The sequence below is a fragment of the Sus scrofa genome, chromosome 17 (assembly GCF_000003025.6).
Source record: "Sus scrofa isolate TJ Tabasco breed Duroc chromosome 17, Sscrofa11.1, whole genome shotgun sequence".
Taxonomy (NCBI): domain Eukaryota; kingdom Metazoa; phylum Chordata; class Mammalia; order Artiodactyla; family Suidae; genus Sus; species Sus scrofa.
This window is the reverse complement of record NC_010459.5, coordinates 48118016-48132076: the sequence shown is the minus strand read 5'-3', so window position 1 is coordinate 48132076 and position 14061 is coordinate 48118016. Positions and strand designations below refer to the sequence as shown.

At 56.1% G+C, this 14061-nt stretch overlaps 1 protein-coding gene across 10 annotated transcripts; it reads right to left on the bottom strand.

Moving 5' to 3' along the window:
• Positions 74-11814, bottom strand: PCIF1 (PDX1 C-terminal inhibiting factor 1). 10 transcript variants are annotated; one of them, XM_021077374.1, is made up of 17 exons: positions 11365-11792; positions 9203-9475; positions 7781-7923; positions 7566-7690; positions 6164-6301; positions 5866-5996; positions 5590-5744; positions 4755-4902; positions 4563-4646; positions 4223-4322; positions 2977-3139; positions 2203-2375; positions 1982-2068; positions 1719-1903; positions 1041-1134; positions 770-945; positions 74-686 (listed from the first exon to the last, which is right to left on the bottom strand). In XM_021077374.1, the coding sequence occupies exons 3-17, from the start codon at positions 7902-7904 to the stop codon at positions 458-460; spliced, it is 2112 nt and encodes a 703-aa protein (XP_020933033.1). In that variant the 5' UTR covers positions 7905-7923; positions 9203-9475; positions 11365-11792; the 3' UTR covers positions 74-457. The 10 variants fall into 10 exon arrangements, with proteins under 10 accessions (XP_020933033.1, XP_020933034.1, XP_020933030.1 ...); XM_021077375.1 differs by having other exon boundaries at positions 9302-9475; positions 11365-11747; XM_021077369.1 differs by having other exon boundaries at positions 185-686; positions 4755-4974; positions 9155-9475; positions 11365-11814.

Sequence of the window (14061 nt, the reverse complement as noted above, 5' to 3'; positions counted from 1 at the left end):
CTGCTGGGCACAGGCCACCAGGGACCCAAGTGTGGGGACAGCGGGATGAGGAGTTAGATTCTGGAGCCCTGGGTTGGGTGTGAAGGCCCAGGGGTCATGAGGAGGTGAGCCTGGATGCAGAGGGCGTGGTCCCAGAAGGAGCTCCAGGTTTCTCAGCCTTCTCTGCCCTCAAGACCCTCACACATTCCTGGGAGGTTTCTGTATTTCCTTTTACAAATGAAACAAGGTGGCAACAAGATGGGGTAAGGGGAGGAAGGAGAGGCGTGGGGCCTATTTACAGGGGGCTTGGAGTGAGTCTGAGGTGGGCAGCTGGGGGATGGGGCAGGGAGGGGGAGCCCTGGCAGAGCCATGATCTTCCTACGTCATTGGCAGCCTGAGTCCTGCTGCCACCCAGAAGGAGCCTGAGCCCCTGCAGTCCATACCAGCACCCTGGGGCTCCGCCTCCCCGCAGGATGTGTTAAGTGGGGTGAGGCTCCCGGCTGGGGCCCTGCTCCCGGCCTGAGTCCCGGTCCTTGGCCTCCGAGGAGGATGATGAGCTGCCGGAGCCGTGGCTGCGGCCCGACTGCCGGTAGGCGGCGCTCAGCTCCTGCAGTCGCTCGGGGGTGGGCCCCCACTTGGCAAAGCCGGGGTCGTTCTGCAGGAAGAGCACGGCTGTGTTGTGGACGGCCTTGTAGTGCATTTCCTCCCTGCGGGCAAAGGCGGCAGCTCAGGGAGGGGCTCGGCCTGGGCCCCACAGCCCAGCCCTTCCGCCCGCTCTCCCAGCACCCACTTCTTGCAGACGTGCTGGGAGCCGCTGCGGTACTCATGCTCGAAGGCAGGCAGGACCAGCTGGTGGCGCTTGAAACGGCTCTGTTCCATGCGGGTGAGCGCTGGGGTCGGGGGTTCCCGCCATTCGGGGATGAACACGATGAAGGACAGGGGCTCTGGCGAGCTCTCGAGCAGTCTCTGTAGAGGGGGGCCCAGGGCGGACGTCAGGGGCTGCCCCCCAGGTGGCCGGCCGCCGCGCCTGCCAGCCCTGCCCCCAGCAGCAGCGCACCCACCTCGAAGTGGGAGACCATGGCGTCCATGAGCTCCTCGCAGAACGGAGGGTTGGCCTCGAAGGAGCCGCTCAGGGGAGAGAAGTCCAGGCAGGGCCTGGGGACAGAGGTGAGCATTTTAGGTCCTACCAGGACTCAGTCCCTCAACCAAGAACAGGTGCTGCCCCCACCCCCAGGCAGCCACGTTGAAGAGATGGCTCTGGTCAGGCCTGAGGCCCAGAGTCACTGTTAACTGGTCCCGGGACAAGGTGTAGCCACCTCTGTTGAAGGGATGAGGGATCAGGTGTAGTGGAGAAGCTGGAGCCCAGATCCAGTTCTGACCCCGCTGCCACCACGGCACAAGCCACACCCAGGCGTCCCCCAGATGCTGAGCTTTCCCTCGTGCTGGCCTGGCTGCCTCTTCCCCTCTCATCCCCCCTGCGCCCCCGGCTCTACTACAGCTCATTCCTCTCAGTGCCTGGATCCAAGCGTTCCTTCTCCAAACCTGGGCTCATTCACTGAGAAGGCCACAGGCTGGGAGAGGGGATGTCACAGGCTCCCAGAGGTTCAGCAGCAATATGTCCAAGCTCACAGAACCAGTGAGGAGGGAAGGCAGGGACGCCACCCAAGACTGCCCAATCCAAAGCCCTACAGCATCGGGCTGCCCGGGCAAGAGGGGACCCAGCAGCCCTGCACGCTCACCCGCGGGAGCCAAAGTAGCCATCGGTGTCAGGGAAGGCGGAGCAGTACTGGCGGAAGTAGCAGTTGAGGGGTGAGGCAAAGCACTCAAAGCTGACGCCAAAAAGTCGGTGGAGGGCCTCGAAGACGTGCACGGGCAGCGATCCCTGCAGGCCTGTCCCCTCGTAGAGGCCCACGCCAAACATCATCTGCAGAGTGGACGTGCTCAGCCCCTGGGGGCACAGGCCCGCCCCAGGAGCCCTCCCCCAGCTGCCCCAGGCCCGTACCTGGTACCGTCGGAGAAGACACCAGACTCGGGGCAGGAACCTCTCAAAGGCAGAGTCGTCAATGCAGCTGTAGCGGTAAAGGAGCCACTGTGGGGCGGAAAGCAGTGGGCTTCAGCAGCGGCCCTCCCTCCTCACTGGCCTCCCCGGAAGACCAGGTCCACAACGATCCAGCCCTCAGGTCTCCCGCCCGGGGCCCCGCCTGGCCTCCCCGCAGCTCTCACCAGCTTGCTGAAGTAGTTGCGGCTGACCTTGACCATCTCGCCCTTGTACCGGATGCAGACCACGCTGTTCTCCATGTGCATCTCCACGCTGGGCATGGGGGGTGCAGACACGGCCAGCCGCACTGGGTAGCAGTACACCAGGCGGGGCTCCACCTCGGGGGCCTCCACCTCCTCTGTGGGCAGGAGAGTAAGGAGGGGCTGCCAACTTTCACCCCAGACAGTGCCTACGGTGTGCCAGGCACTTCACACACGCACCATCCCAGTACCCGAGGGAGGTAAGTCTAATCCTGGGGAAGAGGAGAGTGCAGCTCGGGCAGTTCACGGCCAGGCAACGCTCTACTGACTCGGGGCTCCAGCCTACCGGCCTCGGGGCCTGGCAGGCAAGCGGACTCCAAGCTGTGGGTTTGCCGCCACACAGAAGCATGAGAGTGACACTGACTTCCTAATAGTCACAATTCCATACTTAGGGATCTTTTGGAGCCCAAACTTTTGAGTTCCCCCCAGATCCTATGACCAGAATGGACATAACTTCTCACCCCTGACCTGTCTCTCACTCCACCCCTGGCTCTCCCTTTCTCATCACTTCTGTTTGCTAAAGGAGTGCTAAAACCAAGCAAAAGGACACAGCAGGTCCTGCCCCCGGCACTCCCGGGAGAAGTGGGCTTCCCCAAAGCAGTCTGTGGCCTTGGAGGCTCAGCCTCACTTGTCCCTCTCATCAGGACCCTGATACCGAGTTGATGGCACAGCCGGGCTCCCTGCCACCTGAGCCCCTACCTGGGATGTTGTTTTCCTTGAGGATGGCAAGGTGCTTCTCTCGGATCCGTTTGACATACTCCAGGGAGATGTGGTAGATCTTACTACAGATGCCTTCCACGGAGTCCTTGGCTGCGGCCGAGACGTGGGGCCCACACTGCCTCCGCAGGTGCTCCAGGCGATCCTGGAGGAGACACTTCTGATCAGGGCTCTAGTGGGCTGGCAGGGGAGGGCTGTTTCAGAACAGGGACTGTTGGAATCGGACAGTCCTCGTTCTAAAACGCTCTGCGCTACTTGCTGGCTGTGTCGCTCGGACAAATCCCTTGGCATCTGTGAATCTTACTCTTCAACTGTTAGGGGAACATAAGGTACTTAGGTAATAAGGCAGTCTGAATACTGAATGCTATCATTCCCATTAAGGGCTTACCAAGCCCCTGGCATACAGTAAGTGTCCAATAAATGCCAGCACTCATTGTTGGGGTTACACTGTGCCAAATCCCCCGACACTTGCTGGGGAAACAGACAAACCAGGCACAGTCCCCACTTCTAAGGCATTTTCAGTCTATGGGGAGAGAGCCCGTCATAAAATGGGGACTCCTTGGTCACTGCAGGTTTGCAACTTGCGCCTTTAGCAACTTGGGAAGTTAACCGTAGGCATTTGTAATTATGCTGAATTGCACGTGTCAAAGTGATGGGTGAAAATGAGTCACTCTGGCTAGTGAGTACACCTACCTTCGTCACTCTCTACGTGTCAAGTACACAGTTACTATCGTGAAGTGCGAAACCTTGTCTCTTGTGAAAAATGGTCCTGAAAAGAAAGCCCATTGCTAGTGCTGGTGGAGAGTTAAAGAAGTGATGGGTTTAGGCCAGAAAACAGCATTTTTTTGGACACGTTAAAGTGGGCAATTGAATCTAGTGGTAGCTCTTAACTGCAATGGGGCCACACACGCGAAAGAAAAGGCCGTTTGTCGATCTGTTTCCCAAGATCTCAAGGGGATGTTGAACATTTATTAAGTTGAAAAGGCAGCTCCTTGTGGTGTGTGGCCGGGCACAGGATTCCACTAAGAACTTTAATGAAAATAAATGTTCTTTGGGAGAAGCCAGGAGCCTAGACAGACATCCCCATGGGCAGGAGTTTGGGGACTGCTGAGTGTCTGCACAGGAACAGGCTGCTGTGGGGCCCTGCCCCACCTCGGCAGGCAGAGTGGGCTTCTCGGAGGCAGTGGCCACGGAGCCTTTCCCTGGCCTCTTGCCTGGGGCCACTCACCATGTAGTCCTCCTTGGAGGCGGAGTGGTCCTTCCGCAGCCAGCTGAAGGTGTCCTCCACGTTCCACTTGACCACCTTCCTGCTGTCGGGAGAGGCACTCCTGCGGTGGAGGCGCAGACAGGGACTGGCTGGTAAGCGTCGCCTCCACCCTCCTCACTCCTCCCACCCCACTCCACTGGCTTTTGGGTGTCAACGGCTGGGCTGCCATCACAGCCCTTGTTCTTCCTTCGGGAACTGGCCCACGCCTGCTCCCAGAGCCCAGTGAGCGGACCAGATGGCCTAGGCCCTCCCCACTCAGGTGAGAACCCCACTGTGCTGGGGTCAGGAGACAGAGCCAAACCTGGACTCGATGAGCCGCCTGGCAGCCTCTGCATATTTGAAGAGCAGGCGCTTGGCTTCCTCCCGGAACTTGATTCGAGATAACCTGGGTTAGAGGGGGGTCAGGGTCAGGGCCTTCTACACGGGCCTGGGCACACAAACCAAACTTCCCCGGGGGGTGGGGAGGTGGGGTGTTGCAGGTGTGGGGCTGTACCTGATGGGAATGTCATTCATGATTTCGCGAAACATGGAAGGTGACACGACCGGTTCACAGTTGCTTGGCAACAGGGGATCAGAGCCTTTGTCCACGACCTTGCGCTCCAGCATCCAGCGGTTGAAGGATTCCCGAGGGGGCTCAATGCCTGCAGGACAGGAGAGCTGATGAAGGTCTGGATTCAGGCGGCAGGCTGCACCCAGGAGACACGGGGAGGGCACTGGAGGTGCAATAATCAACAAGATACAGCGCCTTCCTGCAGGAACTGGCATCCTAGGCTACGCTTCCCAAGGCATGTTCTGGGAACCACTAGTTTTATAAAGGGTCCTTGAAAGGTTAACAAAGAGGAGAGGGAGGATTTTCTAGATTTCAGCAAAATCAAGCAGGTTTACCTACTAATTAATAAAAGCTCCAGTTTATTAAGCACTCACTCCTTGTACTCCTGTGAAGGGTAGGAGCTCTTGTTTTTCTAATGCCCCTTTTCACATTCCTAAAAAGGCTTCCACCATGCCTGGCAGATGGGGGGCGCTCTGCAAGTGCTACCAACTGCTTTACTCTTGTGGAGTTGCCGAGCCCAACCTCCCTTGACACAGCACTGCTACTGTCACTATCTTACAGATGAGGAGCCCCAACTGCACGGAGGTTTAATCGGTAAGACCAAGGTCACAGCCAGCAGTGTGCCTTGGAGGGGACAGCCAAGAGGCCTGTCCCCTCCACAACACATGCTCTCAACCACTAGGCTGCACTGTGCAATTCCCCAAGCCCAGCAGGCCACCCTCGGGCTTGTGCTAACGGTGGACGGAAACAAAGGAGCTCAGGGCCGGGAGGTAGTTACCCTCTCGCTGCTGGCACAGCTCCCGGTAATGCTGCCGAAGCTTCAGGATGAGCTGGGAGCGGAGCAGCTCCACCTCAGGATGGGGAGGCAGCACCTCCGAGGGCCCCCGGTGCTTGATGACAGCGTTGGTCTGGATGTCCAGGTCCCAGTACAGCCTGGGGGCACAGGCCGGAGCAATAAGGAAAGGAGATGCCCTGCCTGCCGCCCCACGGTTCTGGGCAGACTGGCCATCAGTGACGTGCACCCCCACCCCCAAGCCAATCAGCAGAGACTTACTCAGTGGGTCGGAGGAGAGCTGCCTGCTGTTTATCTTCAGAGGACGTCCCCCAAATCTTCAGTGTAGGGGTTCCTGGGATGCTGGGGGAGCTGGGCACCGATGGGCCCGTGGGTGTTACAGGGATTTCAATCTGCAGCAAAAATCAAAGGCATCAGATCAGGAGAGCTGGCCCCTGCTGCACACACCTGGTGAGCTGCGCCCCAGGCCCCCTCCTGACCAGCCCTCACAGGGGACCTGCCCGCTGCCGGCCTAGGCTGCCGCTGACCAGCTGGCTCCTGAGTGTCCGCACGCACTCACCTTGGGCTTCTTCACGCCATTGCCGCTGGGCTGCTCTTCCGAGAGCTGCCGCTTTCGGGGCTTGTTCTCAGCCGGGGGGGTTTCCACCAAGCTTGAGTCTTGGGGCAGGGGGGTCGCATTCAGCCCCAAAGGGTCCGACTGGTGGAGGGAGACCAGCAGAGTTGCAGCCAGGGCCAGCAGCTTAGGAGTCCTGATGCCCTCCTGCCCCCGCTCCTACTCCTCAGAGAAGAGCAGGGGGCTGGGAGGCAGGAGGAACTGGGCTCCACTCCTGCCTGCTACTTGCAACTGCGTGACCTGGGGCTTCCTCCCCGTCCCGATTCCCTCACTGTCAAAACAGCCACCTGAGCCCTACCTTGCCACTGGAAAAGGGTTAAGTGAGTCAATGAATGCGACCGCTTTGACATGACATCTGGCATGAGATCAATGCCAAGTACGTGGTCTTTTCCTTAAGAACCAGGGGGAAAAAAAAGGCCAGGAAGAAAGGGAAAACCCAAGAACTGCTCAGGGTTTTTTTTGGTATTTCTTGGTCGTGCCTGCAGCATGTGGAAGTTCCCAGGCCAAGGATTGAACCAACACCACAGCAGTGACCTGACCCACTGCAGTGATAATGCCAGATCCTTAACCCACTGGGCCACCAGAGAACTCCAAGAAATTCATTTTTTAAAGAGCAAGGCCCTGTGAACCTATCTCCTTTGGTGACAAAGAGCATGATGAGCGTGACAGAGGGCAGCGTGTGGCCCTGGAATCCTGTCAGGTACGAGCCCTGCTCTGCCCCTTACCAGCTTACGGTCTCGAGCTAGGCATTTCCCCTCCCTGAGCCTCAGCATCTTCATCTGCAAAATGGGGGCGGACTGTGCCCAGAAGAGCAAGTTGGCCCTGACTGACAGGGATCTGAAAGCCCGTGTTCCTGCCAGACAGCCAGGGCCCACACAGCCCCATCAGGCTGACCTGCCACTTCCTACCTGCACTCAGCCACCCTTCTGACCCTAAGCGGTGAGGCTTCCCCAGTCCCCTCCCCTTCCCCAGACCCAACCCAGACTCTGCTAAACCCTGACACTAGTCTTCCTGAGGGGCTACACTGTAATCCTCCCCCGCCCCCAGCAGGCCGCACACCCCCTAAGCACGCAAGGGCAGGGCCAGGTCTGTCTGGTTCACAACCACATCACGGGCACCGTGCCCACCAGGCAGTACATGCTCAACATCACGAACTATTATAATCCCTTTCTCTGTATCAGAGTCTCTCCTGCTATAGGTTCCATGAGGGCAGGGATTGTGTCTATCTTGCTTGTCACTGTGTCCCCAGGTCCTGACACAGGGCTAGGTACAGCTGCTGGGTATACATTTGGGGTGGGCCCAGACGCCAGAAGCTGCTCTGAGGCCTCTACCCGAGGCAGACACTCACAATTACATCATGCTGGCCCAGTACGGGCATCTCCCACAGGGACTGGTTGGTAAATCGGTTGAAGTAGTAGGGACGGTTCTCCCTTCTGCTCCAGCACTTCTCCCAGCCCGCATGCACCAGCTCCTCTGCAAACAAGCACGGAAGCCAGCCAGGGTCAGGGCTGCCCCTGGGCACCCTTCCCACCCCACCACCCCACCACCGCCCCTCACCAGTACCTGGGAGGTCCTGCACCAGGCGGATGGGCTTCGGAGAACAGGGCTGGTTCTGATTGGAGGTGCCTGGGGAGTGACTCAGCAAGGACGCTTCCTCCCGAGGGCTGCCGTGATTCTCATTGGCCATCTCGGCATCCACACCGGACCTGCGGCAGAGAAGACCGAAGGGTGTCAGGGCCAGCAGGGCATGGAGGTCAGTTCCACCACCACCGCCGCCATCCCCCACCTATCAACTGCAACCCACCAAGGGCCCCAGTGACCACCTGCCCACGTGGAGAAATCAATCCAGTTCTGTCCTGGAAGGCCAGCCTGGGGCCACAAGAGAAGCCCGCACTTCTAAGTCGCAGTTCTCTCAACTGCAAGATGGGCGCACTTCTGCTGCTCCTCTGGCCTGAAATACTCTCCCCAGTTCTCTGCCTGGCTTACCACCAGGTAGGTTCACATCCTCCAGGAAGCCCTCCTTGACCCTCACTGCCCCGGGGAGGCGGTCAGAGCCCCCCTTAAGGCCATGAACACTTCCACTGCAGCATTCAAACAGTCTGGCCCATCAACTCAGTCTGTCTCCCCATTAGATCCCCAGGATTCAGAACCAGGCCCAGTTCAGCTCTCTCCAGCACTAAGTTACAGTACTGGGACTCAACAGGAGCCCTGTTCATTCTGTTGATGTTTACAAAGCACCAGCAATGACAGACAAAACAGAACTGGGTCTGCCCTTGAGAAGCTATTCCCATAAGAAGAAACAGTAACTCCTCCCCTCTCCCCTTCCCATCCCCACAGCACAGCCCAGGAAGGGACATGGCATCGAATTAGATGCCTTGTTCTAACTCTAGAGCAGGAAGCAATGGGACTAAAAGAACCAATGGGACTGAGAAGGGATACTGGTTTCAGTCCTTCATAATTCACAGGTGACAATTTAAAAACTAGGAAGAAGGTCAGTTCCTTCTGATGTGTATTCCCTATTATTCCACCCAAAGCACACCCAGCACACGCCTCAATGGCCAAAGTGGTTCCTAAGCTAGCTGTTAGACGCCAGGGGCCAAGTGAGGTCAGACTGGTGCTCCTAAAGATGTCTGCCATGTCACAACCCCCAGAAGAAATTGAACATTTGCCCACAAAAAGACTACAAAGGCACATTTAAACAACAGTTATCTTTGCTGTTGAAAATTTTATCAACTCATTGTGGTCACACTGATTCTCCCATGCTCATCAGAAGCTCTGACTGGTTGTTGACAACATCATTACAATCACTGGGTCGTTCATTTTATTGTACACTCATTCACTCATTCAGAGATGCCTTGGTCAATTTGGAAGGGGAAAAAATGAATGGTTACTTTGCACAGTTTGGCGGATAAAAGTACAGGGAGCAAGAAAACTTACATACAACAAAAGGGGGCCAGGATAACGAAAAGGTTTGGAACCACTGACCAAGGGAGCTGCCTTGGTTCTCTGGGGAGGAGGAATTCCTGATGCCTTGGGGCTGGGCCCACCGGTCTCAAGGCTGAACGAGGTCTCACTTTCTCTCACCCTCTGGGGTCTGCAATGCTAGCATGAGAGGATTTTCTTCTCCAGCCGGATGGACCCCCACGTCACAGGGTCCCACAGAGGCAGTGGGAAGGCCTGCAGGAAAGCTCAGCGCAGGCGGGTGGGCTGGTCAGCAGTGGAGTGGACGGGGGCCCAGGGGATTTCTTGCATCAGCAACTGCAGAGCAAAGAGAAGAAAAGAGAGTCGCAGACCTGTGAAATGGTGCAGATCGGGGGCAACAAGATGGCCACTGACACAGAGCACGTCGGGAGCCCCAAGGACACACTGTGGGAGATCTGGGGATTCGGGAGAGGAAACGGTAGTTCCCAAGCTTCCCAACCAACAGGTTCACCTTCACAGACCTGCAGCCTGCACAGTCCCACAGAGCCCCACGTTGAGGAGGTTTAATGCTCTGCTGTCACTGTCTTCAATTTTTTTTTTTTTTAAATGAGAGTTGCAACATTTACTTCAGGTCCTCTCTTGTTTTTTGTGGGATTTTTTTTTTTTTTCTTTTTTGCCACACAGGCAACATGTGGGAATTCCGGGGCCAGGGATTGAACCTACACCGCACAGCAGCAACCAGAGCCACAGCGCTGAGAACGCAGGAGCCACAACCCGCTAGGCCATCAGACAATTCCCTGTCTTCAAATTTTTAATACCTTTTTTAACGAGGGGTCCACACTCTCACCTTGCACACTTGACCCTACAAATTGTGTTGCTGATCTTGCTAAGGTACCCCATGACAAGAGAAAAGTGAACAAACATACAGTTTCAAGGTGGGCACAGTTCCAAGCCACCCAGAGTGAGTGAAAAACACATGTGAATCAGGTTTTCAATTTTAAAAAATAACAATGCATGAAAAGTGTTATATAACGGAGCAAGTTCACCTTTATTGAAAAAATATTTTCCATAAGAAACACTGTGAGATACTGATGCAGCAGGCAGATGAACTATGCAGAGGCGGCACAAGCTGCATTCCTTAGTGAGGCCAAACTGGGACACTGCAGTGTTCCCAAAGCCAGCTCTGTGCATCAGAACCATCAGGGAACGTGTTAAACAACCTCGGATTCCTGTCCCTCATTCCACATCTTAGGAGTCAGAGATGGGGAGGGGAGATACACAAGAATTTGCATTTTTTAAAATGCGCCACAGGAGTGAGACTGAGAGACCAGATGATTAATTTCTTCACATCATTTTAAGTCTTTGCCAATTTTTTTTAATGACTAAGGAGTTTTTTTTTTTAATTTCCCAGGTGATGTGGATGCAGCAGGTCAGCAGCCAAAGTACCAGTTCTGGGTTTGAACACAACCGGGTTCCAGACCCTTCTGCCATTTTCCAATTTATAAACCAGAATCACTCAACCTCTACAGTCTCTATACGTAGAGCCTAGCATACTGTACACTCTAAGAGATAACGACTATTACTAAAATAACGTCTTTATTAATCCCACGCGTACCGCAATTTGCCGACCAGCTTTAGGATAAACAACTGTATCTGCGCAACCAAAGAACCCACCAGAAAGAAAAGAGCCTGAGTCCAGGATTGGAGAAAGATGAGGCGGGATCATTTCAGTAACGCACCAATCAGAATACTCCAACCCAGTAGGGAGGAGTCAAAGGCCTCGCAAAGTGCGCAGGCGCGGGGGCGCGCGCTGAGGGGAGGCGCGACCCCTAGCGCGCGCACCTTTTCCCTCCCACCCCCCCGGGGGGGCGGGCTCTTTCGGCGCGCGCGCGCCGGCCCATCTCCCGGCTCCGCCCCCCGCCCCGCCGCGCGCTCCCGCCCCCGGGCTGAGGCGACTCAGAGTCGGAGCCCGACACAAAGGCGGTGGCGGCGGCAGCAGCGGAGGGGCCCTAGAGGCTGCTCCGCCCGCGCTCTCCGGACCGAACTCCCTCATCCAGGCCACCGGCCCGACCGCCCACCCTTGGGCCTAAGATGGCGGCGGCGGCAGAGACGGGGCAAGCGGTAGCCAGGAGTGGAAAGCGCCGGCGGGGCCACCGCCGCCTGGCTTCGGACTCCCGGACCCTGGCGCGGCTCGCGACGGGACCATGGCTTCCTGGGGCTCTTACCTGCCCGTAGCGGACTCGAGGGGACGCGGTTACACGTTCTGCTCGACCGCCCGTTTTGCCGCCTCCGCCTCGCCCTCCCCAGCGCCGCTGCCGCCATCTTGTGTCCCGGGCCGGGACTCCGCGCTGCGCATGCGCTGGTACCGCCTCTGAGGGACCTCGCCGCTGCCGCTCCGCCATCTTGAGTGTGGCAGGACCGGCCAGCTCCTTGGACCCTGCTCGCTTTGGGCCCCCCTCCCCTTCCTTCCGTTCTTCCCTGCTGTTTCATGCAGGTCTAGGGTGGAGGAGGGCAGCTTCGCGGGCCCTGAGGCGTGGACTGAGGAAGGAACGCACTCACAAGCACGCTCCTTGCCTCAGTTTCCCCCGCGAGCACACCCACTGGTGCTAGCGGACCTGGGTGGGCGGTGCGCTGGCTGCGTCGGATTGAGTGTGCGCACCAGGGGGCGTGGGGTGGGTTTGGAACCTGCGGGGGGCTCGGCCCAGATACCTCCCTCAGGGCGGAGTCCTGATGACGTAGGCTCTGTACCTATGGAGGAACCTGGGTCCTAGCTCCCGCACGGCTCTGCTGCCTCCGGCCGATCGCTTGCCCTCTCTGGTTCTCGGTTCAGAAAGAATGTTTTCCAACCTTTTCCCATACCCAAGCTGCATGCACATCGAACCTTCTCCCGTAATAAGGCTGCACAAGTTTTAAGAGCCCCTGCGTAGAAGAAATTCAAAACAACCATATGTGGGAGACATGTAACAAAGCTTTTGGTAAAGTTAGGAAATTGTAATAAGCTAAATGCATCAGAGGACTTTCTAACTCTGACATCAGTGGTTGCTAGTTGCAGCACAAAACCTCTCTGAGACCTCAAACCGGCCACAAAAGTTAGCCTAGCAGGAGACTGGCAGTCACTAGGTGCCCCGTGCCCAGCGGCCTGCCGGATTCTTTGGTAAGGTCTGGCAGAGTACTCACTAGCTCCACTCCTGGTCTCCCCAGTAAACTCACCTCCCAGTGAAAGCTTGAGAAGAAGAAAGCCTGAGAGGAAGGAAGACAAGCTTGCCACCTGCTGTTCGCCTTGTGCTTCCCACGTGGAGCCAGAGGCTGCAGTTACCCCAACTGGGCCTCCCCGGGTGTCCCTGATGCCTGGTCCATGCAACTTGGTGGGGTAACGGGAGTGCCAACAAAACCCGTGGCTCAGTGGGTTAAGACCCGGGCTAATATATGCGAGGATGCAGATTCAATCCTTGGCCTTACTCAGTGGGTTAAGAATCCAGTGTTGCTGCAAGCTAAAGAAGGTCGTGGATGGGGCCCATATCTGGTGTTGCTGAGGCTGTAGGGTGGGCTGGTAGCTAGCCCTGATTGGACCCCTAGCCTGGGAACTTGCATATGCCGCAGGTGTGGACAGTAGGGGAAAAAAACAAAACAAAACCGAGGCAGTATTGTGAACAGAACTAGGGTTCCCATCAGTCTAACGGGGATCAAACTCTTGCTCCTCCACCCTAGATGTGTGGCCTTGAAGGAGCTGCTTGACATCTAAGTTTTCATTTCCTCTAACAGACCACAAATCCGCCTACCTCATAAAGGCTTGGTGTGAATTAACTGCCGAGTACTCAGGACTGTATCTGGCACTAATACATGTTAGCTATTATCACCTCATGGGGTTGGGGAAATTGCTCCAAGTAGATCTGAACCTTCTAGAAATAAACCAGCTCCATAAAGGCACGGGATGTGCAGTGATCCTGCCCTCACAGTGAAAACTGTTCACCTGAGAGGCTTGACAGGAAATCAGATCCAGGTCCCCACTTCAGACTGACACTGGGGGACTGCATGCCCTGCTTTGCCCAGGACAGTCTTGATTTATGTCTGTTGTGCTGGCATACATTTTTTCTCCACAGGTGTGGCATAGGGAGGTTCCCAGGCTAGGGGTTGAATTGGAGCTGCAGCTGCTGGCCTACACCACAGTCACAGCAATGCAGGATCCTTAACCCACCGAGTGAAGCCAGTGATTGAACCTGCAACCTCGTGGATACTAGTTGGGTTCATTACCACTGAGCCACAATGGGAACTCCCCGACATAATTATTAATATTGCCTCCTTTCTCAAAAGGGCAGTGGTTTGAACAATAAATTATATGGTCACTCTAGACCTACAGAATGCCCAGTTTTACAGGCTTGCCATCTAGTTCCTTCCATTGGAGTGTAAAGGGTATACAGCAATCGTTACCTATTCTTGGAGTTCCCGTTGTGGCTCAGCGGTAACGAACCCAACGGGTATCCATGAGGACACGGGTTTGATCCCTGGCCTCATTCAGTGGGTTAAGGATCTGGCATTGCCATGAGCTGTGGTATAGTTTGCAGAGGCGGCTTGATCTGGTGTTGCTGTGGATGTGGTGTATCCTGGCAGCTGTAGCTCGGATTCGACCCTAGCCTGAGAACCTCCATATGCCATGGGTATGGCCCTAAAAGACAAAAAAAATCTTTACCTATTTTTGCTATTTTTGAATGTATTTTCTCATTCCTAGTTTAGGTTCTCTGAATTGATTCTCAAAGCCATAAACATCCCCAGTGCATATCCAGCTTTACCATGTGTAAAGTATAAGACCCCTGAGAGTAGAAATGTTTATATCAAATCTACCCATGAGGAAACTGAAGCTGGGAGAGGGGGCGGGGCGAAGTAATTGCACAGGTTCACAGCCAGGAAGTAAGGGAACTGGGTTT

Excerpts from the sequence above, each read along its gene's own strand:
- PCIF1 (XM_021077369.1), bottom strand. Across the intron at positions 5,745-5,865 it reads GCTCTCCTCCGACCCACTGA|GCTGTACTGGGACCTGGACA; the intron begins GTAAGTCTCTGC and ends CTGTGCCCCCAG. Across the intron at positions 1,904-1,981 it reads GTCTTCTCCGACGGTACCAG|ATGATGTTTGGCGTGGGCCT; the intron begins GTACGGGCCTGG and ends TCCACTCTGCAG.